Source organism: Canis aureus, chromosome 2, assembly GCF_053574225.1.
Source record: "Canis aureus isolate CA01 chromosome 2, VMU_Caureus_v.1.0, whole genome shotgun sequence".
NCBI classification, from domain to species: Eukaryota; Metazoa; Chordata; class Mammalia; order Carnivora; family Canidae; genus Canis; species Canis aureus.
Genome location: NC_135612.1, coordinates 42,161,865 through 42,189,576, shown reverse-complemented (window position 1 = coordinate 42,189,576; position 27,712 = coordinate 42,161,865). Strand labels below are relative to the sequence as shown.

Genomic DNA, 27,712 nt, shown 5'->3' with positions numbered 1-27,712 from the left:
TATCTTTCCAAACAGCTTTAGGAGAATAGGTATGGTTTCTTCTTTAAACGTTTGATAGAATTCCCCAGGGAAGCCATCTGGCCCTGGACTCTTGTGTCTTGGGAGGTTTTTGCTGACTGCTTCAATTTCCTCCCTGGTTATTGGCCTGTTCAGGTTTTCTATTTCTTCCTGTTCCAGTTTTGGTAGTTTGTGGCTTTCCAGGAATGCGTCCATTTCTTCTAGATTGCCTAATTTATTGGCTTATAGCTGTTCATAATATGTTTTTTAAATCGTTTGTATTTCCTTGGTGTTGGTAGTGATCTCTCCTTTCTCATTCATGATTTTATTAATTTGAGTCTTCTTTCTCTTCTTTTTAATAAGGCTGGCTAATGGTTTATCTATCTTATTAATTCTTTCAAAGAACCAACTCCTGGTTCTGTTGATCTGTTCCACAGTTCTTCTGGTCTCGATTTCGTTGAGTTCTGCTCGAATCTTTATTAACTCTCTTCTTCTCCTGGGTGTAGGATCTATTTGCTGTTTTTTCTCTAGCTCCTTTATGTGTAAGGTTAGCTTTTGTATTTGAGTTCTTTCCAGTTTTTGAATGGATGCTTGTATTGCGATGTATTTCCCCCTTAGGACTGCTTTTGCTGCATCCCAAAGATTTTGAACAGTTGTATCTTTATTCTCATTAGTTTCCATGAATCTTTTTAATTCCTCCTTAATTTCCTGGTTGACTCTTTCATCTTTTAGCAGGATGGTCCTTAACCTCCACGTGTTTGTGGTCCTTCCAAACTTCTTGTTGTGATTTAGTTCTAATTTCAAGGCATTATGGTCTGAGAATATGCAGGGGACGATCCCAATCTTTTGGTATCGGTTCAGACCCGATTTGTGACCCAGTATGTGGTCTATTCTGGAGAAAGTTCCATGTGCACTTGAGAAGAATGTGTATTCAGTTGAGTTTGGATGTAAAGTTCTGTAGATATCTATGAAATCCATCTGGTCCAGTGTATCATTTTAAAACTCTCGTTTCTTTGGAGATGTTGTGCTTAGAAGACCTATCAAGTATAGAAAGAGCTAGATTGAAGTCACCAAGTATAAGTGTATTATTATCTAAGTATTTCTTCACTTTGGTTATTAATTGATCTATATATTTGGCAGCTCCCACATTCGGGGCATATATATTGAGGATTGTTAAGTCCTCTTGTTGGATAGATCCTTTAAGTATGAGATAGTGTCCCTCTTCATCTCTCACTACAGTCTTCGGGGTAAATTTTAGTTTATCTGATATAAGGATGGCTACCCCTGCTTTCTTTTGAGGACCATTTGAATGGTAAATGGTTCTCCAACCTTTTATTTTTAGGCTGTAGGTGTCCTTCTGTCTAAAATGAGTCTCTTGTAGACAGCAAATAGATGGGTCCTGGTTTTTTATCCAGTCTGATACCCTGCACCTTTTGATGGGGTCATTAAGCCCGTTCACGTTCAGAGTTACTATTGAGAGATATGAGTTTAGTGTCACCATGATATCTATCCAGTCCTTGTTTTTGTGGATTGTTCCACTGAACTTCTTCTTAAGGGGAATTTTAAGAGTCCCCCTTAAAATTTCTTGCAGAGCTGGTTTGGAGGTCACATATTCTTTTAGTTCCTGCCTGTCTTGAAAGCTCTTTATCTCTCCTTCCATTTTGAATGAGAGCCTTGCTGGATAAAGTATTCTTGGTTGCATGCTCTTCTCATTTAGGACCCTGAATATATCCTGCCAGCCCTCACTCACTGGTTCTTCTACCTCGTTAACCCTCGTCGTTAGGACTTCTAGTTTGGATTCCATCTCAATCAATTGATTTTTTATTTCTGCCTGATTGGATCTAAATTCTGCAGTCATGAAGTCTCTTGAGTCCTTTATGCTTTTTTCTAGAACCACCAGTAGCTGTATAATAGTGCTTCTTTTTTTTTTTTTAATTTTTATTTATTATTTATGATAGTCACAAAGAGACAGAGAGAGAGAGAGAGAGGCAGAGACATAGGCAGAGGGAGAAGCAGGCTCCATGCACCGGGAGCCTGACGTGGGATTTGATCCCGGGTCTCCAGGATCGCGCCCTGGGCCAAAGGCAGGCGCTAAACCGCTGCGCCACCCAGGGATCCCTATAATAGTGCTTCTGAATTGGCTTTCTGACATTGAATTGTAATCCAGATTTTGTAACTCTGTGGGAGAGAGGACTGTTTCTGATTCTTTCTTTTGAGGTGAGGTTTTCCTTCTAGTCATTTTGCTCACTGCAGAGTGGCCAAAAGCAAGGTGTATTGAGAAAAGGAGAAAAAGAGAGGAGAGAAAGAAGGAAAGAAGAGAGAAAAAGAAAAAAGATAAAAGGAAGCAAAAAAAAAAAAAAAGAAAGAAAAAGAAAGAAAGGAAAAAAGGTGGGGGAAGGAAACAAATCAAAAAGCAAAAACAAAACAACAACAACAAAAAAAACCATGGGGGCGGAGGGGGGGAGTATCTTCTGATTCTGTATACTTTAAGTCCCTTGACTTCCCCTGGAACTTGTCCGTCTAGCTGGTCTTCTGGGGGAGGGGCCTGTTGTGCTGATTTTCAGGTGTTAGCACTTGGGGGAGCTGCTCTGCCCCCTGCCTGGTGCAGGGCTCAGTGGGGGTTGTTTACCCCGTGAGGCCCCAGGAGGAACAACCGCTCTCCGCCTGCAGGGCCTGGAGGCTCCGGGGCAGGGCCGCTGATCTGCTCAGCTCGGGGCAGGAGTGTCCTTGTGGTCCTGGGCCTCCCGGCCAAAAATAAATAATTTAAAAAATAAATTTGTATCAGATAATTCCATCATTGTGAATCTTTTTAAAAATCTTTTTTTTAATCATTTTTTTCTCTTTATTTTCTTTTAGGCCGTTTTATCTACCATTGTACCTGGTTAATTTTGATTGCCTGCCAGATGTGGTATATAAAGAACTGTTATATTATCATATGCCTCAAATTATATTATCTCCCTATAGAGAGGAGTCAAGTATATGTGTCTTTTATCAATCTATTGCTTCTATTGCTCCAAACCGACTTTTTTCCCTGGAACTGGCTCCTAGAGAACTTTCTCCTTTGTCATCTGGATTAATATAAGTCTTCTTCAATAGAAGGCCATAGAGAGGGATCCCTGGGTGGCGCAGCGGTTTGGCGCCTGCCTTTGGCCCGGGGCGCGATCCTGGAGACCCGGGATCGAGTCCCGCGTCGGGCTCCCGGTGCGTGGAGCCTGCTTCTCCCTCTGTGTCTCTGCCTCTCTCTCTCTCTCTCTCTCTCTCTGTGACTATCATAAATAAATAAATAATTAATTAATTTAAAAAAAAAAAATGAAGGCCATACAGGGGGGGATCCCTGGGTGGCTCAGTGGTTTAGCCCCTGCCTTCAGCCTGGGCTGTGATCCCGGAGTCCTGGGATCAAGTCCCACATCAGGCTCCCTGCGTGGAGCCTGCTTCTCCCTCTGTCTGTGTCTCTGCCTCTCTCTCTCTCTCTGTCTCTGTCTCTCTCTGTGTGTCTCTCAATGAATGAATGAATGACTAAATAAATAAATAAATAAATAAATAAATAAATAAAAAGCCATAGAGGGATACTTCAAGGTCAAAACAGGAGGAAGGCATTTCCCTTCATGCATCTAGGCTGCTGTTTTCTGCCCTGCAGCTAGCAAAGGGAGACCCAGAACAGTCCAGCAGAAACCCATACTCTGCAGCAAATTTCTCTGTTCCTTGGCAGACCACTCTTGCAGACCACCTGGTGATCTGCCACCCAGGAGCTGATTCTGTGAACCAGCTAGACCCTCCAGCATGTTTTCTAGCCCCTAGCAGCAGGTCAGACTCTCCAGCAAGTTTCTGTGGTACGTGACAGACTGTATCTGTGAACTGGCTGCAGCGTGCACCCCGTAGCACGTTTCTTCTCCATAGCACTGCATGCTCCTGTGGTGGCCATGCCCTTCCCGAATAGGTCTAGAGGGGGAGGCATTCTAAGCCTCTAAGTAACTTTCTTGTTCATGCTTCCTAGTTTCTAGAGGCTTCTTTCTGATTAACAATTCTTATAATTCTCCCTCTTCAAATTCCTAGCGTGGTTGTACATTGTTAAATAAAGGTAGTGAGAGCAGACATGTTTGTCTTACTGAACTTATTGGGAAAACAGTCTTTCACCAAGTATAAACTGTTGTCTTGTCATAGTTAGCTTTATTCAGATGAATAAATTCCCATCTTTTCAAATTTGTTAAGTTTTTTTTAATGAGTGTTGAATTTTGTTAGACAACTTTTTTAATCTATTGAAATTATCTATGGTTTTTCCTTTATTAAGTTTTAGTATAGTGAATAACATTGATTTTTCTAATGTTAATAAAGTCTTGATTGGTAGGATAAACCTCATTTGGCCCTAATGACTTGATATATTGTTGAATTCAGTTTGCTAAAATCTTGTTTAGACTTTTCCCAACTATGTTCTAGCTGCTTTGGACTCCCTGAGTTCTTCATTTCCTGTCCTCCATTTAACATGCCTGTCATCCTGTGATGGAATTCCTCTTCCCTGATTCAACTGTACTCTTCAGTCGGGTCTCTGCTCAGGTGTCAGCTCCTCAGAAAAGACTTCCTTTGATTAATTCAGCTCTCACTCCCCTCTCACTCTGTGTTATTTTATATTTACCTTTTCACCATCTGTCTCTCCTTACTGTAATAAATAAGCCTGTTCTGATCTTACATATGTACCTAACAGAAGTGTATGCTCATCTGCATCAAATAATACAAAAATGTTCACGATAGCCCAACGCTGGAAACAGTCTATCAGCTACTACAGAGCAGTGAAAATGAGTAAACTATAGTACATGCAGCAACATAGATGAATCCCAGAAACTGGGTACAGAATATGAGATGCTGTTGAAAAAGGCAAAATCAAACTATAATGTTCAAATTTGAAGCAGTGGGTCTCTTTTGGATATGGGTTTTGCTCAGGAAGGTGTCTCAGAGTGACCTTCTGAGGTTCTTTCTTTTCAGCTGGGTGGAGAAATTGGTTGAGTGATGTCAGTTGAGTCAGATATTGTCTCCTCTAGGAAATCTTTAATTCCCTGGACAATCAGTCACTTTATCTTCTCTGACCCAACTTTAGAACAATTATATTGTAACTGTTACATTTTCCGAAGGAAAGTCATCTTCTTTGGATTTGCTTTTCTTTTGTTTTGTTGTTATACTCTTTTTTTTTTTTTTTTTAAGATTTTTATTTATTTATTCATGATAGTCACAGAGAGAGAGAGAGAGAGAGAGGCAGAGACACAGGCAGAGGGAGAAGCAGGCTCCATGCACCGGGGGCCCGACGTGGGACTCGATCCCGGGTCTCCAGGATCGCGCCCTGGGCCAAAGGCAGGCGCCAAACCGCTGCGCCACCCAGGGATCCCCTGTTGTTATACTCTTTAAGTCTCTTTAACTGGGTGGCATAGAGCTGATGCTCTGATTTTTCTGGTAAAAGGAATTAGCTGCCAGCTTCTGCAGCCCAAGCCCATGCCCTCTCCCTCATTGCCTGTCTCTGGTTGAGGACAGAGAGCTTACCTCAGATTGTATCTGGAGAACCAAGGTTGGTTCGCACCTGTTTGTCATTAGAGAAGTAAAGTCTTGAGACTTTTAGGTAATCTGGTGGTCCCAGACGAGAGATAGGATGAAGTTGGATTCCATAGTTTTGGCAGTTGTAGAAACAAGGCTCCTCTGCCTCCTTTATAGTTATGAGTGGCTGTGGGGGATAGGACATAACTTAGTGTAGTCAATAGGCTTTGTCATGAATAATTTCCGTACAAGTTTGTGGAGGGATCCAATAAAGCTATCTTCTACCATTAAAAATCAATTTGCTTTATGGGGCTGCTTCCCCCACCACAAAAATTTGGTTAAAACAAAATGCTGTAACTTAACAGAGCACTGTTTTTTTTCCTTTTAATTTTGAAAATTTCAGTAGACATGAACTTGGAAAGGGTAATGCAGTGAGGATCAATGGCTCTTCCAGCACAAATTGTGTCAGTCTCACAAAGGAAAGTTCCTTCAAAGTTTGTCCTTACTGGAAGTAACTGTGCTATAGCTGAGTTCCAATTGATGAGTGTACATTTCTGTGCCAGGTTTTATTAAAGAACCCAGGCTAGCATCTGTTCACTTTGAAAGGAATTCTGGCAATTCGGCAGTGTCTTAAAATTTTAAATGTATATTTTGATTAACACATTTTTATTGGCACGTATATTCTTTGCCTTATTTTTTTTTTTTTTTTTTTTTTTTTTGCTAATAATACTGTGAATGTGTCTTTCTGCAGCTGTGGGGCTCCCATTCAAGTTTCCGAGGTAAAGCTGCTTTCTTTCTCATCGGGGCAGCTAACTGTTTTCCTGCCTGCCGAGGTGAAGGCCATAGGGACAGAGAATGACCATGTTCTGCCTCTGCAAGAGCTGGCCATGAGGAGTCTCCATCACACCTACCACACTTTTCTTAAAGGTACACAGGACTTTCTGCCTCTTAACCGGTGAACTTAGAAATTATATTTCATGCTGTGCCTATTATGGTGTCCATTTCTTACATAACGTAAAATTTAGTTTAACCAGTTTTAAGTGCTCAGTTAGTGGCATTAAGTACATTCACATTGTTGTACAATGGGGCCTTTTTTTAATTAAAAGAAATAATAAACCACAGTTTTAGTATTTTATCAACACTGCTCCCTTCGGCACCCCCTGCAGACACAGAGGACCGTTCACTCAAATACAGTCTTCAGTCATAAAGGACGGAGGTTAAAAGTTAAACCATGTGGTTTAAATGAAGGAAATTGGTGTTTGGGAACATATCTGGTGGAAGTGAGAATGCTGGCAGACGTACTTCCTTGAGTTGGGGGAAAAAATGCCAAAAGCTTATCCTGAAAGCAAAATGGGGGACCTCCCAGCAGAAGCAGGTTTCAGCCAGCAGCCTCCTCGCATCTGAGAAATTTCATACCTAAAGGGAAAGAAATATCAGGAGTCCCTGGCAGTATTACCATAGCACGTTAACTCTTGGTTTGGAGAGGATTTGGCGGTACATAGATTTTATGGGTATTGTGATATGTGTCTCAGAGATGCTTTAAGAAAGCAGGAGGCAATTTTAATAAGATACATTCCAAGTGCTTTTAAAACTGCTAAATGTTTTGTCTTTGCTTTAGAAAAAAATAAAGATCCATCCAAAAACATCTCACATTAACCCTCTAGGAATGTCTCATACAATGTTATTTTTTTAATACTAAAAAGACAACTGTAATTATTCACCTAGGGGTAAATTCTGTTTTTATAAATGGTTATTGATAAAGTTCAAATAGATATAAAGGATGAGAAGATAATTTGTGTTTCCTTCCCAAAGATGAGTCAGTAATTTGTAGTGTGACCATTTCCCTCTCTGTCTCTTGGATGTTTCCCGTCCATGGCAATCCAGAGTGCTACACTTGTGTTCAGGATTCCTGGGCCATGGGGATGTTTTGCTTTCAGTGTTTCTTTTGTAGAGCTCCAGCTAGACTGATAAGGAGACACCCTCTCTATAAATGACAGCTTGCGGGAATGAAACACGGAAGAGCTTGTTTCGTTCTTTTTCTTTTCTTTGATTTCTTTGTTTCCCATTTTCATTCTTTTCAGTAAATATAGTTCAACTTGAGTAATGCTAGATATCCAGTTGACTTAGGAAGAATTTAATGAAAGTCAGTGTTGGTCTTTGGTGCCAGTTCTTTTTCAGTCTCAAGTCTGCCATAGAAAGTTTTTACAACCCTTCTCTGGGTAAATTAATGCCTTTTTTATCTTTGTTCTTCAAGAATATTTGGTCTTATTCTTTTCTTGCTTCTACCTCAAGACAGCTTCTATTTGCTGTTAAAAGAGTAGATTTTGGTTTTTCTCCTAGTATCAAAGAGGTTAAAAAATCTTTCATTTCCAAATAATTCTGTGCCTATCAGATAACAGTATTTTCAACATGCGATACTTTTTAACTCACTGAACTGACTTAGTAACAAAGAAACATGTCTTAAATCTAGCTTAAGGAAATCTGATTTTTTAAATTCATCCATGATTTTCTCTTGTGTTCCAGATTTGAACTTTCTGTCTCCAGTCTCGTTACCCAGAAGTCTCCTGGAGCTGCTGCACTGCCCCCTGGGGCACTGTCACCGGTGTAGTGAGCCCATGTTTACGATTGTCTACCCCAAGCTCTTTCCCTTGAGAGAGACGCCGATGGCAGGGCTGCACCAGGGGTAATCATGCCTAAGTGGGCACCAGGGCTTACACCTGGGCAAGGGGTGGAGGCCATGCGTGGAAGTATTGTTAAGTCATCAGCTCTAAAGGTGCATAGAGTGCTTCCTGAGATACAGCTGAATGAAACAAAAGCACATTTTCAGCATCACAAGAAAACTGGACTTCCCTTTATTACTTTTTTGGTTGTATACAGAACAGTTTTATTGTATGTATTATTTAGAGTAGCTTATTCTTTGTAGGAGCGTTTTCCTGCTATTCCCTATTCACAATGGTCTTTAGGCAATAAGGAATGTAAGAACAAAATATTTGTTATATAATGGGACCAGCCCAGCCCTTCTATTTAATTGGCACTGCTAACTGAAAGTGCATGGCTCAACATCGTGCACACACATTTGTGTGTATGTGCATGTGTATGTGTGTTTCTGTCTTGAATTTCTAACACTTCCAAATGCCATTCTCTTGCCACTCTCTATTTCTTGGCACAGTGCCTTGAATTTGCTAAGAATGTTCACCAAGTAAAAACCCCTATCCTGGTAGTTTAAAAAAAAAAAACTAGACAATTAAAATTAGGACATCAAATGAAAAATCCCCATTAGCACAACCTCAGCATATAGATATTCTACATTTAGGATTTTCTAAGTTCACATTTTTCAAAGTTAAAAAAAAAAAAAACACAACAAACTCTGTAACACCTCACTTATTCATCAAATGATATTTTGGGTTAGTAACTTTTTCAGATAACTTGTTATTCCTATTTAGTGCCAAGAGCGTTTCCTTTATAAGCATTTTTATAGAATGAGAAGGGAGCCTGGACAGGTTGCTGGACCTCTCCGAGTCTCAGAATGGGATTAGAACAGCCTGCTGGGGAGACGGGGGCATCATGAGGATTGGCACATGATGAAGGTGAAACCCTGACATATAATGGGTGTCCAACAAACAGTAGTTCCCTCCACTATCTCTCTAACCACTCCCTTGCAAAACTACATTGATCTTTTTCCAATCCTGAATGATCCTGTTGTGTTATACTTTTCAGTACCTGTTTTCACTTTCTGTATTTTTAATGTGTCCTGTTTTGTTGCGCCTGCCCACAAGAAGCCTTCCTTCTAAACCTTTCTAAATGAGTGACTTCCAGTCCAAGATGACCACATCATCAAATGTAGTGGCGGCATTCCATTTAGATTAAAGTTAAAAGGACTGAGTCAGAGTCTGAGTGTATTACTACATGAATAAAATTGACATGAAATAGGCAGAGTCGAGGAGAGCCCCAGTGCATAGCAGTCAGGTGCACGGGCTTGGACCAGGAAACCATGGGCAAAGCACTTAACATCTCTGAGCTTCAGCCTTTCATTAATAAAGTGAGCATAATAATAATATCTGCTTAATAAGGTCATTGTGAAGCAAATGAGATCATTCATGGAAAGAGCCTAGCCATGTAATATTAAGCAAATGTTAACTATTTTAATCTTTTTTCTTAAGCTCAGAGACTTTAAAGTTTCTTGTGTGGATATATGTGTTTTTAGCAAATGCTCTTCGTATTAGTAAAATACCATCAGAGATAATTTTAACTAATTCATTAAACTATAGTGAAACCCTTATGCATTATTGTACAATTTTCTGTAGAAGACATTTTTCTTACTGAAAATATGAAAATGAAAACAATTCCGTATGGTCAGGATACTCTGTCAGTAGCTGATACCATTCTGAATACCTATTCAAAAAGATAAATACTTTTTTTATCATGGTAATTAATTTGTGAAAATAAAGTAGATACTTCAAATGAAGTCATTTTTGTGTTATCTTTATGTGAAATTTGGGAAATGTATTCAGTATTTGAGTATTTTATTTACTATTACTTCTCTGCTACAACCTAAAAATTCAGTATGAATAATCTTATATTGTTTCAGAACATAAATATAATAGTATGAGCTTAATAAAATAAGTATATTCAGTACATAGGATTTAGGCAATGCCCGTTTGTTGAGCAAAGCCAGAAGTGCCTGTGTTTATAGCACAGATGAAATGCCAAGATATAAACATGGCCTTCTGTGGTGAGTTAATGCTAGGGTTGAAATTGAGAGTTTGTGGCTTTCATTTGGTCCACCAGACTTTGCTCCTTCCCTTGTTGCTATGGAGATTGTATTAAAAGCATTGACTTCAGTTTCTATCATAGTCTTTAAAGTACTTTCTTTTGTAACTAAAAACCAAATACTTGAATTCAGTAGCTTACTGCTGAAAATAAAATCAATATTTTTAATATCATAAACTCAGGTCTCTATAATAATATTTTTAAGTTTTATAATATATTCAGTTCAGTTTGCATTGCTTGCCATAAAATAATTGTATTTTATGTATCAGCCAATATCTAAATTAATATGGACATCTGGCATTATTTTAAAAGAACATATTGGATATTCTTCTAAAATACCAAGTCCCATACAAGTGTTAGTTTCAACTTAAATTTAATAGAGTGCAGTAAAAAGAAATTACGATATTTTGCGTAAGCGATACCCAAACCTTCAAATATCTATAACAGAGAAGAATGACTAGTGTATTCATGACTGTGAATCCTTATACTCATAGCAAATTTTCATTCCCCAAACTTATTTATGTTCATTTATTAAAATGGAGAACAGCAACATAGAGAGTTATTTATTATTCCCCACACAGTCATGACTTACACAAATTCTATATTTCCCATTAGGAAATCAGGCTACTGAAAGTTTCTCAGAAGTATGTATTCGTTTACTAGGAATGCCACAACAAAATGCCACAAAACTGGGTGACTTAAATAATAGGGTATCTATTGTCTCACAGTTCCGGAGGCCAGAAGTATGAAATCAGGATGTCAGCAGGGCCGGTTTTTTCTGAGGGCTGTTGAGGGAAGGGTCTGTTCGAAGCCTTTCTCCTTGGCTTGGAGATGGCTGTCTTCTCCCTGTGTCTTCACATCATCTTCTCTCTCTGTCTCAGTGTCTAAGCCTGCCCCCCCTTTATAAGGACATCAATGATACTGCATTAGGGCCCATCCTACTGACTCATCTTCACTTACCTAATTATCCCTGCAGTGATCCTGTTTCCAAATAATGTTACTGTATACTCTGCTCAGACTACCATAACAAAATACCATAACTCACTGGCTTAAACAACAGAAATTTATTCCTCGCAGTTCTGCCGCTGGAAATCTGAAATCAGGGTGCATGTGGTGAGAGCTCTTTTCTTGGTTTGCAGGTGGCCACTTTTTTGCTGCTTCAACATGGCAGAGAGAGTATGGGCACACACACACCAGCTTTCTGGTGTCTCTTCTTTTTATAAGAGTATGAGTCCCATTACAAGGGCCCTGTCCTCATGACCTCATCTACACCTAATTATCTCCAGAAGTCCCCAACTCCAAGTACCATCATGTTCGAGGTTAGGGCTTCAACATGGGAGTTTGGGAGAGTACAGTTCAGCTCCTAACAATCTGGTCCAAAAATGCAAAATAAATTCATCCCATCCCAACACCCCCAAAATCCTAACCCATTCCAGCATCAACTCGTAAGTTCAAAATCTTATATTAAATATCTAAATCGGGTATGGATCAAACTCGGATATAATTCCTCCTGGGGCTCCTCTCCAGTTATGAACCAAGTTATGTGCTCCAGTATGTAATGTTTGAACAAACATAGGATAGACCTTCCTATGGCAAAAGGGAGAATATTGGGAAGGAAAAAGAGGTAATGAGTTCCAAATATGTCCAGAACCTAGAATCGCGTTAGATTTTAATGCTTGAGAATAATCTTTTGGCTAGATACTCTGTCCTTAGGCCCACCACAGTGTAGGCCCCACCCCATCAGCCCTGGGTGGGGCCCTGCCCTCTAAAATCAAGAAAGTTGCCCCATCCCCTTTGGTCATTCCTCCCTTCCCTCAATTGCTTTCTTGCCCCTTTTTTGCCAGGAGAATTCCAGAAGCCTGACAGCCTTTCCTCATTGTGTCCCATCCCTGTCCCCTTAAGTGCAAGCTGTCAGCATTTCTGCTGAAATGACTGATTGTATAAACAGTTGTCCCTTGGTGTTATCTCCAGAGCAAGCTTTCTCATTAGTTATAATATGGATAGGCTGAGAATTTTTCAGAACTTCAAGTTCTGGTTCCTTTTTGCCTAACAGTGTCCTCCACTTAGCTCCCTCCTCTACCATCTTACTGTAAGCAGCAAGTAGAAACCAGGCCATGCCTTCAACCCTTTGCTTAGAAATCCCCTCAGCTACACATCCAGGTTCATTGCTTATAAGTTCTGCTTTCCATCCAGCAGAATACAGTTCTGCCAAGTTCTGTGTGCTTTATAAAAGGGTCGCCTTTCTGCAAGTTTCTCATAACATACTTTCCCCTTTTATCCAAACCTCAGCAAACACACCTTCAATGCTCATCTTCCTAGCAGCATTCTGATGACGACGATGTATGTGTTCTCTAAGACAGTAGGAGCTCTCTCTACAGCACCCTCTTTCCTTCGTGAGCCTCATCCAGTACCCTCTAATGTCTGTGTTTTACCAACAGTTTTTTCAAGGCACTCTAGGCTTTGTCTACCATGCAGCTCATAACTCTTCCAACCCCTGTTACCCAATTTCAAAGCCACTCCTAAATTTCTAAGTATTTGTTATGGCAGCTTCTCGCTTCCAGTAGTTATATCTATATTAGTTAAGGGTTGTCCGGAAAAACAGAACCTATACCTATATCTGCATATATAGACAGAGATTGATTAATTTTAAGGAATTAATTCACACAATTGCAGGAGTTGGCAAGTCCAAAACCATAGGGCAAACTGGCAGGTTGGAAATTTAGGAATTGAGTCCAAATTCTGCAGGGCATAGACTTGAAACTCAAGCAGGTCACTGTCTTAAAGAAAAGTCTTTCTATTTCTTTACTCTGTCCTTAAGGCCTTCAACTGATTAGATGATGCCCACCCACATCGTGGAGAGTAATCTGCTTTATTCAAAGTCTACTGATTAAATGTTAATTGCATCTAAAAAATACTTTTACAGCAGCATCTAGATTGGTGTTTGACCAAACAACTGAGCACCTTGGCCTACCCAAGTTGACACCTAAAAGTAATCATCTTGGCATTCAGAAGGTTTCATTTAATCACCAAGGTGTTTTGGGACAGGAACTACAAATGGCCCAGAATCTCACTGGTTCTTCCGATATCACTGGGTTAAGGATTATCTGTAACAGATATTACAGTGTACAGGTATTGGTATGGTGACATCTCTGCTTTTGTGCAGGGAGGCCGAAGGCTGAAATAGAAAGAACATACTGGTTTTTAGGGGTCAGGAGATCCAGCTTGGAAGCTGAACTGTATTTCCTCTCCAAGCACTATAAGACAGGTCTGTTACTAGATTGAATTATTTAAAAAAAAAAAAAAAAAAAAAACCTTAAAATTAAAGAATTTTAAAACAAGACTGAATCATAGCAATCATGTGCCTTGGCACTTACATGTGGTTCAACCTAATATAGTCTCCATTTTATAGAGGGTGGAAGGAGGTGGGACTGAGGCATAGGAATATTAGAACCTGGGCCAAGGTCTCATAGCAGAGCTGGAATTTGAACCCTAGCAGTCTTGCTTCAAATCTGTGTTTCAGACACTATGAATCACCATAGTGATTCACCAATTAGCTACTAATTGAATCACCATATAGCATGAAGAAATTTTGAAGTGGTACTCATAAACACAAAATGGATACACTAATATTCTGAACAAGATACCTCAGAAATACATGCATGTGTGCAGGATGTACATCTAGCTCTTATCTGTGGTTATCTTGGGAGAGAGGAATGTGGAGTTGTAGGATAGTCTAGTCAGGAGGGACTTTAATTTTCAATTCTGTATACTATAGAATCATTTGCATATTGTGACAATATATTTTTACAAATACACAAAACCAACGATTTGAAAAAATATATATATATACACACACACACATAGAGAGGGGGGGGGATTTTTAAAAAATCCTTTATTTAAAACTTAATATGGGTTAAAAAAGAAAAGACTCTTCAGCAAAAAATTGTAAGTTTAGTTAAAAATATTTTTAGGGCTGCCTGAGGGGCTCAGTCAGTTAAACGTCCAACTCTTGATTTTGGCTCAAGTTATGATCTCAGGGTTGTGACACTGAGCCCTGTGTCAGGCTCTGCACTGGGCATGGAGCCTCCTTAAGATTCTCTCTCTCTCCCTCTGCCTCTGCACCACCTCTCTCTCTTAAAAAAAAATTTTTTTTAAGCAGGTTGCATAGCATGATCCAATCTTTGTCAAATATGGGTACCACTATGCATGGTAAAACAGTGCTTTCAACCTAACAGTGATTTCGTTTGAGTAGTACTGAATTTTTATAAAAAACTGGAATTGCTTTAGAAATTAAAAATATGTTTAATTGTTAAAACATTAGTAGACTAATGGTTTTATTTTTATTTTTGGGGAGTGACAAAGCATATCTATTCAATTCATACATTATCATTGAAGCAAAATTAGAAAATACGATTCTACAAAAGGAAACTATTTCAAATGGAAGTACTACCACCAGAAATGACCACTGGTAATACTTTAAAGTGGACTCTCTCTAAATCCACTTCTTTTTTTTTTTTTTTAAGATTTTATTTATTTATTCATAGAGATGCAGAGACACAGGCAGAGGGAGAAGCAGGCTCCATGCAGAGAGCCTGACATGGGACTCGATCCAGGGTCTCCAGATCACGCCCTGGGCTGCAGGCGGCGCTAAACCGCTGCACCACCGGGGCTGCCCACCTAAATCCACTTCTTAACTAAGGATCCATTGAATCAGATTATTGGTATTCTCCCTATTTCTTTTTTTTTTTTTTAATTGTGGTAAGAGAATTTAAACAGGAGATCTATTCTCCTAACAAATGTTTAAGTGCACAATATAATATTATTTAACTATAGGTACTACATTCCACAGCAGCACCCCAGAATTTGTTCAGTGTACATGACTAAAACTGAACAACTACTCCCATTTTTTCTTCCCCCCTAGCCCTTGGCAACCACCATTCTACTCTCTGCTTCTATGAGTTTTACTTTTTTAGATACCTCATACAAGTGAAATCCTGTCCTTCTGTGGCTGGCTTATTTCACTTAGCATAATCTCCTCCACGTTTGTCTATGTTGTTGCATATGCCAGGACATCCTTCTTTTTTAAGTCTAAATAATAGTCCATTGTATATTTATACAACATTGTCTTTATACACTCACCCATCAATGGACACAAGTTGTTTTTCTATCTTGGATATTGTGAATAATTCTGTAATGAACATGGGTATGCAGGTATTTCTCTGAGGCTCTGATTTCAATTCTTTAGGTTATGTACCCAGAAGTGGGATTTATGGATCATATGACAGATCTACTTTAATTTTTTGAGGAACTGCCATACTGTTTTCCATAGACTACCATTTTACATTCCTATCAAGAGTACACAATGATTCCAATTTCTCTACATCTTTTCCAACACTTATTTTTTGTTTGGTTGGCTTTTTTGTTTTTTATTTGTTTATAATAACCATCCTACAGGTATGAGATAGGATCTCATTGTGGTCTTGATTGGTATGTCCCTGATGATTAGTGATGTTGAGTACTTTTTCATATACCTGTTGGCATTTGTGTGTCTTTGGAGAATGTTTGTGTAAGTGCTTTGCCCATTTTTAAATCAGACTTTTTTTGCTATTGAGTTATAGGAGTTCCTTATATTTTAAATATTTACCCATTATCAAATATGGGATTCTCAAATATTTGTTCCTGTTTTATAAGTTGCTTTTTCCTTTTGTTAATTGTGGTTTTTGCCGTGCAGAAACTTTTTAGTTTGATCTAGTCCCATTTGCCTATTTTTGCTTTTTTTGCTGTGCTTTTGGTCGTCATATCCAAGAATCATTGCCAATTGTCAAGAAGATTTCCCCCTATGTTTTCCTCTAGGAGTTTTATACTTTCTGATCTTACAAATAAGTCTTTGATCCATTTTGAGTTGGTCTTTTTGTGTATGGTGTTGGATAAAAGTCCAGTTTAATTCTTTTGCATCTGGATGTTCAGTCTTCAACCATTTGTTGAAGAGACTGCCCTTTCCCCATTTGTGTTCTTGGCTTCTTTGTGGAAGGTCAGTTGACAACGTATGTGTGCTTTATTTCTAGGCTCTCTGTCCTGTTCCATTTGTCTGTATATCTATCTCTATGCCAGTACCATACTGTTTTGATTACTGAAGGTTTGTAAAACATTTGAAGTCAGGAAGTGAGATTCCTCCAAGCTTTGTTCTGCCTCAAGATTTGTTTGGCTATTTGGGATCTTTTGTTGCTTCCATGTGGGTTTTAGAACTTTTTTTCCTATTCCTGTTAAAAAATGCCATTGGAGTTCCTTCCAAAGAGCTCAGAATAACTCATCCACCTGTTTATTAATCTGTCCAGTCAGCAGATATGCAGTGAATGTGCCTCACAATCATGTAGGTAATGACACTATGGCTTCTCAGCTGCTTTTGAGCTCAGAGTTAGAGTTTGGTTTTCTTCAGGAAATCACTCAGGTCTTTGAGGCCAGAGTGATTCCATGACACAGCCAGATGTCTGGGTGACTGCCTTGGGACAGAGGTCTGTTTGCTAGAGGGATGCAGAATTCTTTGTCTTAAGGCTTCCCAACAACATCTTTCAGAACAACTTAGTACTCCTCCCTTCTTTATCTTAGGGATAAGGACTTTATCTGTAAATAATCTCTTCTGATTCTTATCTGGTCAGATCACTTAACAAGATGTTTCTCATTTCTATACCCTTGCTTTTTATGACCATTACTTTCTTCTGTGAAACAATTAACATCAGTAATACTGACATTATTTGCTTACTTGTGTTTGGGATTTTTTTTCTTCCAGCAGAAGTGTATTCATTGGCACACTCTTAAGGTGACTTATGTAAGTTTGCACAGGTAAAAGGTTCTTCACCTAAGTAAATTGTTCGTAACTGTTTTATCCTTGTATCACTCAACAGTTAACGTACTGACCATCCGCTATGTGCCAAACTCAGTACTAGGTATTGGGGATTCAGCTGTGACCAAACCAGCTGATCCATCTTTCCCCATACATATTTCACCCCTAACATTCTAGGGCATGGACCGATTAAATATAGATACCAGTATGTAGTATGTAAGCCCCTCATTCTGCACATAGGTTCTTCCCATGAGAGACAGTCACTGTTAACATAAATGTAACAAGCAGTTTTGTATATGTAACAAGTTACAAACATAACAAGCATTTTTTTTTTGTAACAAGCATTGTTAACAGAAGTGCAACAAATGTAAATGTGTCATGAGATGATTCTCCCTTAATATGTGCACAGGCTTAGGATATCATCCAACCAATTCTGTCTAATAAATATTTTTCTTCTGGCTTGAATTTCTGTATGAGTCAAGGCTATGCTTTTTGTTCCTAATCAGGAAACACGTTTGCAAAGAAAATACCATATTTCTTATGATTTTTTGGGCTCCAGTATGTGCCAACCACATTGTGATTTTTTTTTTTTTTAAGAATAGTGGTATTTCTGTATTTTAAAACTAAGCTGAAATGTTCATTTTCCTGCCTCGTCTATAAATAAGTTCAAGATTCTAAAGCAACAAATGTCATATCTGATGTTCTTTGTAGAATTTACTAGCATCTTTTTTTTTCCTAACTATAAAGTTTATTGCTTAGCTCAGAATTTCTCCCCTATCACATCTCTGGTGCCACAGTTCTGGAATTTTAAAGGATCAAACCAGCACAAATCCATTCTTAAGGCCGATACAATATGTTTTTAGATGAATCTCCCAAAAGTAAGTACACAGAGTTGGGATTTTTTTTTTTTTTTTTTTTTTGTAGCACAAATATGACACCTCCAGGTTACCCACCCTACCCTCTTCATCCCTCTTCCATCGTAAGAACTTAATGATGCCAATGGGCATTATGCTTCAGGAAGTTAGAAAAATTCCACATTTTTATAGAGTTGGATTCTTTTGCTTAGAACCTTTATTTTTAAAAATTCAGTGCCATGAAATGTATTGCTTCTATGTAACATAGTTAAGAAAAAACAGGGAGAGTTTAGTTAGGTGATCCTCAAAAAATCCACTTATCATTTAAGATCATTTTATATCTGATCTTCATTTCAGTTGTGATATATACAAATATATACATTCTGGTGTAGCAAATTATCTGAAATAGGGTTCCAACCAACTTTTATTTTTTTTCTAAATTAAGGTAATACAAAGTATCTAATAGCTTAAAATTTATATAGTTTCCTGAATTGAGAAAATCTCAAAAGTGATTTCATCTTCTTATGAGTGTAATTTGCAAAGCAGAAAGCTTTAATTTTGATGGGGTCAAATTTATCCATTTTAATTTCATAGTTAGTGCTTTTTGTGTCCTAAGTGATCTTTACCTACCCCAAGGCCATAAAGATGTTCCCTATTCTGTTCCATTGATCTGTGTCTATCTGTCCATGCCAAACTATGTTGATTCTGTAGTTATATATTAGGTCTTACTATCAGATAAAGGGATATTTCTTTATTCTTACCTTTCCAGATTGTATTAACTATTCCAGGGCCTTTGGATTTCCATATAAATTTCCATAGGCTTATCTTTTTCTCAAAACAAGACCCTTATACTGGTTTTTGAAAATAACTGCATTCAATCTATAGATCAACTTGGAGAGAATTAACATCTTTGCTGCCAGTGTGTGAATACTGTGACTCTTCATTTATTTAGGTACTCTTATTTCTCTCATCAGTATTTGCTGATTTTCAGCATTCAGATCCCTTAGTGTTTTGTTAAATTTATACCCTAATATTTCACTTTCTTTCTGTCTATAAATGATATTATATTTTTAAATTCCAGTTTCCATGTGTTTATTATTAGTATGTGGAAATGTGATTTATTTTTGTGTTTTGATGTAACATGCCTGCAACCTTGGTGAACTTGCTTAAGAGTATAGGAGTATTTTTTGTAGATCCTTTGCATTTTCTATGTATACAATCATATCATGCCATCTGAAGGCAGAAATTGTTTTACTTCTCCTCTTTCCATTTTGTATGCGTTTTATTTTTTTCTTGCCTTATTGCAGTGGTTAAAACTTCAAATACTATGTTGCTTAAGGTGATAATAGCAGACATTACTGTAAAGTGTGATGTTAGCAGTTGGGTTGGTTTTTTTTTTTTTCTTAATATTTTATTTATTTATTTATGAGAAACACACAGAGAGGCAGAGACACAGGCAGAGAGAAAAGCAGGCTCCATTTAGGAAGCCCAATGTAGGACTCAATCCTGGGACTCCGGGATCACACCCCGAGCCAAAGGCAGATGCTCAACCGCTGAGCCACCCAGGTGTCCCAGCAGTCAGTTTTTTGTAGATTCTAATTATCAAATTGAGAAAGATCCCCTCTATTCCTAGTTTGCTGAGACTTTATCATGAATGGATGTTGTATTTTCTCAGATGCTTTTTCTGAGTCCGTTGATATCATACACATTTTTTTCACTCACCTTTTGATATGGTGGATGAAATTGATTTTCAAATATTAAACCAGCCTTACATAGCCAGAATAGCTCCCACTTGATCCTGGTGTATAGTTCTTTTTCTACATTTCTGTATTAATTTAGTTAAGTATTACTTTGTTGAGGATTTTTGTTTCTTTGTTCATGAGAGAAATGGTCTGTAGTTTTCTGGTAGTCATTGGCTTTTTTTTTAAGATTTTATTCATTCATTCATTCACTCATTCATTCACTCATTCATTCATACATTCATGAGAGACACAGAGAGAAGCAGAGACAGGCAGAGGAAGAAGCAGGCTCCATACAGGAAGCCCAATGTGGGACTCAATCCCAGGACTCCAGGATCATGCCCTGAGCCAAAGGCAGACGTTCAACCACTGAGCTACCCAGGCATCCCGTCATTGGCTTTAGCGTCAAAGTAATACTGGCCTTATGAGTTGGGAAGTGTTCCTCCTCTTCTATTTTTCTGCAGGAGATTGTGTAAAAATTCCTCTTAACTCTTCTTTAAATGTTTAATAGAATTCTCTAGTGAAATCATCTGGGCCTGGAAGTTTCTTTTTTTAATTACAAAGTCAGTTTCTTTAATAGTTATAAGATTATTCAGCCTGGATATTTCATCTTGGTTGAGTGTTGGCAATTTATAGTTTCAAGGAATTCATCTATTCTCAGTTTACAAATTTATGACTATGAAGTTGTTCACAATATTCTCATATTTTTAATGGCTTCAGGATCTGTACTGATATCACCTGTTTCATTTCTTATATTAAGAGAGTATTCCCTCTGTTTATCTCTGCCAGTCTTCCTGAAGATGTATCAATTGTATTGACCTTAATCCTAGTGAAATTTTTCATTTCATTGATTTCTTATTTCTTCCTTCTGCTTGCTTTGGGTTTACTTTGCCTTTTTGGGGGGTGGGGGTTGGAACAGCAGCTCCGATTATTGATTTGAGACCTTTCCTTTTTAACAAGCATTTAAATACTATAACTTTCTCTCTCAGCACTAGTTTACTATGTCTTAAAATTTTTGATATGTTGTATTTTCATTTTCATTGAGTTTATGTAAATTTTTATATCCTTTGAGACTGCCTCTTTAATCCATGGGAAAGTAGTCATTTGACCCATGGGTCAGAGAAGGTCAAAGAACTGTTTTTTATTTCCATATTTGGAGATTTTCCTGTTGTCTTTCTGTTGTGGATTTCTAATTTGATTCCATTATGGAAAGAGAACACGCTTTTTGATTTTTACTTACTTTAGGCTGTTCTTCATAAATTATTCTTTATTCTCTGACTTTTTCATAGAAGCTCAGGTTATTGATTTCAGAGATTTCTTCTTTTCAAATACATATGTTTCATGTGCTACAAGCTTCCTTCTAATACTGCTTCTGCTGCATACCACAATTTTTTGATTAGTTGTATTTCATTTTCATTCACTTCAAAATATTTTTTAAAGATTATTTTTTTGAGAGAGAGAGCACAAGGTAGGGGAGAGGCAGAGGCAGAAGGAGAGACTCTTAATCAGACTCCACATGGGGCTCAATCCCATGACCCGAGCAGAAATTGAGTCAAGACGCTTAACCAACTGAGCCACCCAGGCACCCCTCAGTTCAAAATATTTTAATTTCTCTGGGGAAGCCCTGGTGGCGCAGCGGTTTAGCGCCGCCTGCGGCCCAGGGCATCGATCCTGGAGGCCTGGGATCGAGTCCCGCGTCGGCTCCCTGCATGGTGCCTGCTTCTCCCTCTGCCTCTGTCTCTGCCTCTCTCTCTAGCTGTGTCCCTCTGAATAAATAGTTAAAATCTTTAAAAAAAAAATTTCTCTGGAGACCTGTTCTTTCACTCATGTTTTATTTAGAACTTAATTGTTTAATTTTCAAGTATTTGGGGATTTTCCATCTGTCTTTCTATTATGAATCTCTAGTTTAATTCCAGCGGTGGTCTGAGAACAAAGTTTGTATGATTTCTCCTCCTTTAAATTTTTTATGGTGCGATTTTATATCCTAGAATGTGGTCTATCTTGCTGAATAATATTACACACAAGCTTGAGAAGAATGTGTATTTTTCTATTGTTGGATAGAGTATCTATAAATGTCAGGTCCATTTGATTAATGGTGTTGTTGAGTTCAATTATATTTTCTCTGATTTTCTGCTTTCTGGATCTATCAGTTACTTAAAGAGAGGTGTTGAAATCTACAGCTCTAATAGTGGGTTTGTCTGTTCTTTTTATAGTCCTATCATTTTGTGCCTCAAATGTTTTGATGTTCTGTTATTAGATTCATACATTTCACATTGTTTCGTCTTTTTGGAGAATTAACACCCATATCATGATGTCATGCCTCTCCTTATGTCTGATACTTTTCCTTGTCCTGAAGTCTACTTCATCTGAAATTGATTTGTTATTCCATCTTTCTTTTGATTTATGTTAACATGCTTTATCTTTCTCCCTCCCTTTACTCTTCACTTGTTCACATCTATATGTTTAAAGTGGGTTTCTTGTACATAGTATATAGCTGGGTCTTGTTTTTTCATCCACTAATATAGTCTGTCTTTTAATTGGTATATTTAAACAATTCAGATTTAAAGTGATTTTGATTTAGCTGGATTAATATCTACTATGTTTATAATTGTTTTCTATTTTTATATTTGTTCTTCATTTCTCCTTCCCCCTCCTTTCTGCCTACTCTGGTTTTAATTGAGTATTTTACATGATTCCATTTTATCTCCTCTTAGCATACCAACAATTATACTCCTTTTAAAAAAATGTATAGTGGTTTCCTTAGAGTTTGCAAAATACATTTTTTCACTAAAGCCCATCTTCAAATGACACTATATTACTGAATGTGTAGTAGAGGTGTCTTGTAACAGAACATTCTGCATTCCTCCCTATCATCCTTTATGAAATTGCTGTCATTCATGTCACTATCCATCTGTGGTACTCATACTATACATTGCTACCCTTATTACTTTAGACAAGTTATGTTTTAGATCAATTGAAAACTTGAAAAATAAAGTACTTTACTTTTATTTATTCCTTCTCCAGCAGGCTTCCTGGTTTTTTTAGATCTGAGTTTCTGACCTATATCATTTTCCTTCACTGAAGGACTTCATTTCACTGAAGAACTTCCAATCTTTCTTGCAGGGCAAGTCTGCCTGGCAGTGAATTTTCCTCTTATCAGTTGCTCTGGAAAAGTCTTTATACTCCTTTACTTCTGGAGGATAATTTTACTGGGTATAGAATTCGAAGTGATTTTTTTTTCTTTGTCCACACAAAATATTCTCTTTTCTTGCTTGCATGAAGTAAGTCTACTGTAGTTCATATGCTTGTTCTTCTATAGGTAAGGATAATTTTACTGGGTATAGAATTCTAAGTTAGTGATTTTTTTTTCCTTTGAGCACTTTTACTCTGCTCTTTTCTTGCTTGCACTAATAAGTCCACTGTAGTACATATACTTGTTCTTCTATATGTAAGGGTTTTTTTTTTTTCTCCTCTGCTTTTTGAAAATGTCCTTTTTCTTTTTTCTAGTTTGAATATGATATGGCTATGTGTTGTTTTGGGGTTGTTTTGTTTTGTTTTTGATATTCTGCTCGGTGCTGTTATGCTACTGGATCTGTTACTAATTTTGTTAAGTTCTTCACCATTACTACTTCAAATTTCTTTTCTCTCTTTCTTCTCCTTCTAGTATTGTAATTATATATATGTTGCACCTTTAGAAATTATCCCACAGATCTTGGATTTTCTGTTCTACCTTTCAACATTCTCTGTCTGGTAATACCAACATCTGTGTCCTACCTGGCTCTGGTTCTGAAGTCTCTTCAACATGTGCTTTTTCTTGCTTCATGTCATATCTGTAATTTTTTGTTGTTGTTGAAAGTCAAGACATGTTGTATTAGGTAAAAAGAATTGAGGCAAATAGTCATTTAGTGTGAAATTTTATGTTAATCAGGCTAGGAGTTGGGCTCTGTCTCATATTTGCTGTAGGTGTAGGTGCCAGAGGCTTCAAATGCAAATCCCTTTAGTGTTATTGTTTTAGTCTCCTTGCTTGACTTTGGGCTCCATCCTATGTACTTCACCTCAGAGAGTTAGCATTTCGTTGTTTTATCTGTAATCCACTGTTCTTATGCTAGGAACCAGTTACTCGGGTGCTAATGTGTGAGGGAGGGAAGCGTTCTGAAATTTTATTATATCTCGGTGTCTTAATGGGCCTGTGTCTGGGCTGTGACTTTCACAAGTCTCTCTCCTGTCTCATAGTTTGCTTTCCCCACTTAGGTGATATGAATAGGCTAGAGGGGTCTGGAGTGGGAACAATGCCCTTCTCCAGCTGGGATAAAGCTCTGATAAACTCTTTTCCTCTGGAGAGCAGTCCTTTGTTCTGGATGATGCTCTGGGCATGTCACACAATAACTACTTCTTTCCTCTTTCTGACTGAGCGGCAAGGGAATTTTTAAAAAATTTTTTTACCATGACAGCCTATAGCATTTCTGTAGGTAAAAACCCAAGAATGTGTGGGACAATGCTAAGATTGCAGCCCCAGGACTGTCTGACTCTCAGGCTAGCCTATACTCAGCCTCCAGCAGTTCTAGAACCTTCTGTCCAGGTGAGCAAATCTCAGCTGTGACTCTCCAGATTGACCTGTCTCTCTAGACTTTGAGGTTGCTCTTTGTCCTACATCCTTAATTCTCTGGTGGCTGGAAGAAAAGTTCCTGATTTTCAGTTCTTGTATGGCCAAGAGTAATAACTTCTAGGCTCTTTATCGGAGATGAAACCACATGCATCCTCTGTATCATTTCAATTCTTTCCAATTTGTTGAAATATGTTTTAGAGCCAAGGATACAGTCTATTCTGGTGAATGTTCCCATGGACATTTTTTGGGGGGGAGGGGGCGGGGGGGAGGTATTCTGCTGTTGTTCAGTGAAGTGTTCTATATATGTCAATTAGATTCTTTGGTTCAATTGAGTTGTTTAGTTTTTCTGTACTTTTGCTGATTTTCTGTCTAGTAGTTCTGTCAGTTGCTGAGTGGGATTTTGAAGTATCCACTCTAATTGTGGCTTTGTCTATTTCTTCTTTAAGTACTTTTATTTTTCAAACAGCTTTAATGAGATGATTCACATATCATACAATTCACCTGTTTATACAATTCAGCAGTTTTTATATATTCATGGATATGTACAGCCAGCACTACAGTCCATTTTTCTCACCCTTCAAGAAACCTTGTACCTTTAGCTATCATTTTCTATTCCCTCATACCAGCATGAAGCAACTACTTACTTTGCCTCTACAGATGTCTCTGTCCTGGTCCTTTGGCAAGGGGGAAAGAGGCTTTTCTTGAAGATCATTGTTTTTGCCTGTGCCTATTGGTGGTTCTGGGTTTCTCCAAGCAATCCTATCTGGCTATATGGAAGGCAGTAAGAAAACCTAGGGAACTCACCACTGCTGTGTTGCTTCCCAAGGTCTCTAAGATGTCCACATTCCTTCTGTTTCTCAGAGCCTTCCTATTCATGTTTGTTGTGTTTAGGCCAGTTTATTGTGTTTTAATTGTAAGAGGAAGGACCTGGAAGGACTGGACTACTCCATCTTGGCAGAACCAAACGTCCCCACCCAAATACATTTTGCCATGAAAATCCAAAGGCACCCACAGTGTGTATCTGTTTCTTCATAATGCCATTCCAGATGTAATTCTTCTGAAACTTTAGCAGTGCAGCAGACACCTGACCTTTCGGAGGATTTCTCTCTCACCTCTGATAGGCATGTGTCATATTAAATATCAAGTGTGTTTGCTGCTTCTAGTTTGTATCCCCCTCATCAATACATACTTTTAGTTTTGGCAAAGGAAATGCCTTCTTGGCTCTCCCAAAGGTTTTCAGGAAATGGCTGACCAAGTTGCATCACATACATCAGATCCACTTCAAAGTTCTTGTTTCTCTGAAGCTTAGATCTCTTACCTCCATAGTGGGAAGCATGAGTTCCAGCATTGCTGCTCCTTGACTGTAGGCCTTTACTGACTCAGGACTTCTATCAGCTATTATAGGTGCTCAGGCTAACACATTAAATCCTGAGGCATATGTGAACACTCTTGTTGGCCTGATCCAAACTTAAATTTAGTCTTGCTGGCTAATTTACTTAGAATCCATTTGCATGCTTGCTCTCCAGGACCTGCTAATAAAATTTGGCAAGATCCTGCAACTTCTTCATGTATGTTCTCTCTCTTAGTAGCAGGCCTTACAATTAATTCTCTGGATTGTGCTGGGATTTTACACCCTTTGTGGCCCTACAGATGGTGACTGGTGGGTCCTGAGGAGAATAGGCACTTTTTTAGGTGACCACCCAGATGAAGTCAGTAAAATATCTTTACTCAAGGCAATGCTCATTGTCTCGGAAGGTAAGAAAGGCTGTTTCTGGTGTGAAGAAATGCTTAGAGATATTAGAATTTTCAAAGTTCTTAGCTTTGTGTCTGTACAGAGGTTTTAATTTCAAGTTTCCAGGTTCTATCCCTTCCCAGCCAGCATCTTTACCTTAGTATGAGACTCTATACAGGGGTATGTAACTTGTATGTTCAGGCTTCAGACATTTCCTTCCTATGGCTTCATAGAATAAGAATTCCTTTAGAGCCACAACAGAAATGTTGATTCTGTATCTATGCCTTGAGTTAGCAGTTCAAGGCACTGCACTTTATTGGGGGTGGGGATGGAGATTGAAGTGGAGGAGCAATAATCTCATAAGCAGTCAGAAGAAGCCACCTCATGCACAATCTCTGAATTGACTGTGATGCCATAGCAATCAAGTTGCAGTCACTTGACCTCAGCGCCTTACCCTCCCTTAGCAGTCTGTTTAAGTGATGCTTTGAGTACTTAAGATGCCACACCATACTGCATGTTAGCAGTGTCCCATTTTTCCCTAGTAAGCCATTTGTGCACTGATCAACCCAATTCTAGAATTCCAACTTGATGGACTGTTTCCTTTCTTGTAACACTTACTAAATCAGTTGGGAAACTAGCTAGAATAGAAAACACACATTACCTGAGATTTTGAAGAGAATTGAATGGAGAAGAGAATGAATGGAGAGGGACAATTTGCAGAAATTGAGGCAGGATTCAGAGCACCCACAAGGATGATAAAGTCCCTGGAAACTTACAACAGTAGAAGCTTTACCACCCTTAACCTTAGGCCTGACACATGAGGAAATCTGGAGGCTGCTGAGAACCAGAGCCAACAGAAGGGCTGTCTGGTAGGAGCTCTAGTCAGAGAGGTAGAGACGGAGTGCAAATCCTCAATCTTTCCACAAAAGCAAAGGAAAACCAGCAAAAATGGCCACAACAAAAATTTTCAGAACTCTGGAAATTAACAAAAGGCTTACAGCAATCTAGTGTGCATTTACTCAAGAAAAGTGGCTAAATCTCAGAACAGAGACCTTTGTGATATAGTAAGCTTTCATAGCACCATCTTGTACTCTGAACCTTGAAAATCAAGAATTTGCAATCCCAGGTAAAACCAGCATTCTGGCTCCGCTGAAAAGGGGTAGAGGGAGCTAGAGGAGCTTCAAAGGTTCATCACCAGAGCACGGTCTTTGTCCTTTTCTGTGGTTCACTGACAGACCAAGCTTGCCAGCTTATCTTTATTAGACTTCAGTCAGAGCTCACCAATACAAAAAGCCTCTTCTCTGAGGGTGTTTGTCAGAAATTGTCAAACCAATTATAGGCAACTGCTTAATGTCACAGCTGCCTGAGGCCATGAAGAACTGTTGGGGCTGAAACAATAGACTAACCATAAAGCTGGAAAAGGGAATTGGGGAAATAAGCTTTCTGTAGGGGCTTTAAAAACCGCTAATATATCCCTTGGGAGTCTGTATGGCTACATGCATGTATAGGGATGTGAACATGCTCAGAAAAGACTCGGGGAGGCTCTGAGCTCTCTTCTCTTGATGATTTTGAGGCCCTCTGCAAGCAGGAATCAAAAGCTGAGGCCGATTTGGCACTACCTGGCTGAGTATTGAAGTGTTACTGGAGCCATTCAAG

General features: G+C 38.5%; 1 protein-coding gene across 8 annotated transcripts in view; it reads left to right on the top strand.

Annotated features, from left to right (window-relative positions):
* The window catches only part of LRRC28 (leucine rich repeat containing 28), a 152,817-nt gene that overhangs the window by 123,523 nt on the left and 1,582 nt on the right, over positions 1-27,712 (top strand). For 7 of the 8 annotated variants that reach the window (XM_077869935.1, XM_077869877.1, XM_077869927.1 and 4 more), the window contains 2 exons: positions 6,266-6,441; positions 8,038-8,197. In XM_077869935.1, coding sequence (XP_077726061.1) covers positions 6,266-6,441; positions 8,038-8,197 — 336 coding nt within the window. Of the gene's footprint in view, positions 1-6,265; positions 6,442-8,037; positions 14,753-27,712 lie in introns of all 8 variants that reach the window. The other variant, XR_013363722.1, reaches the window with a different exon arrangement.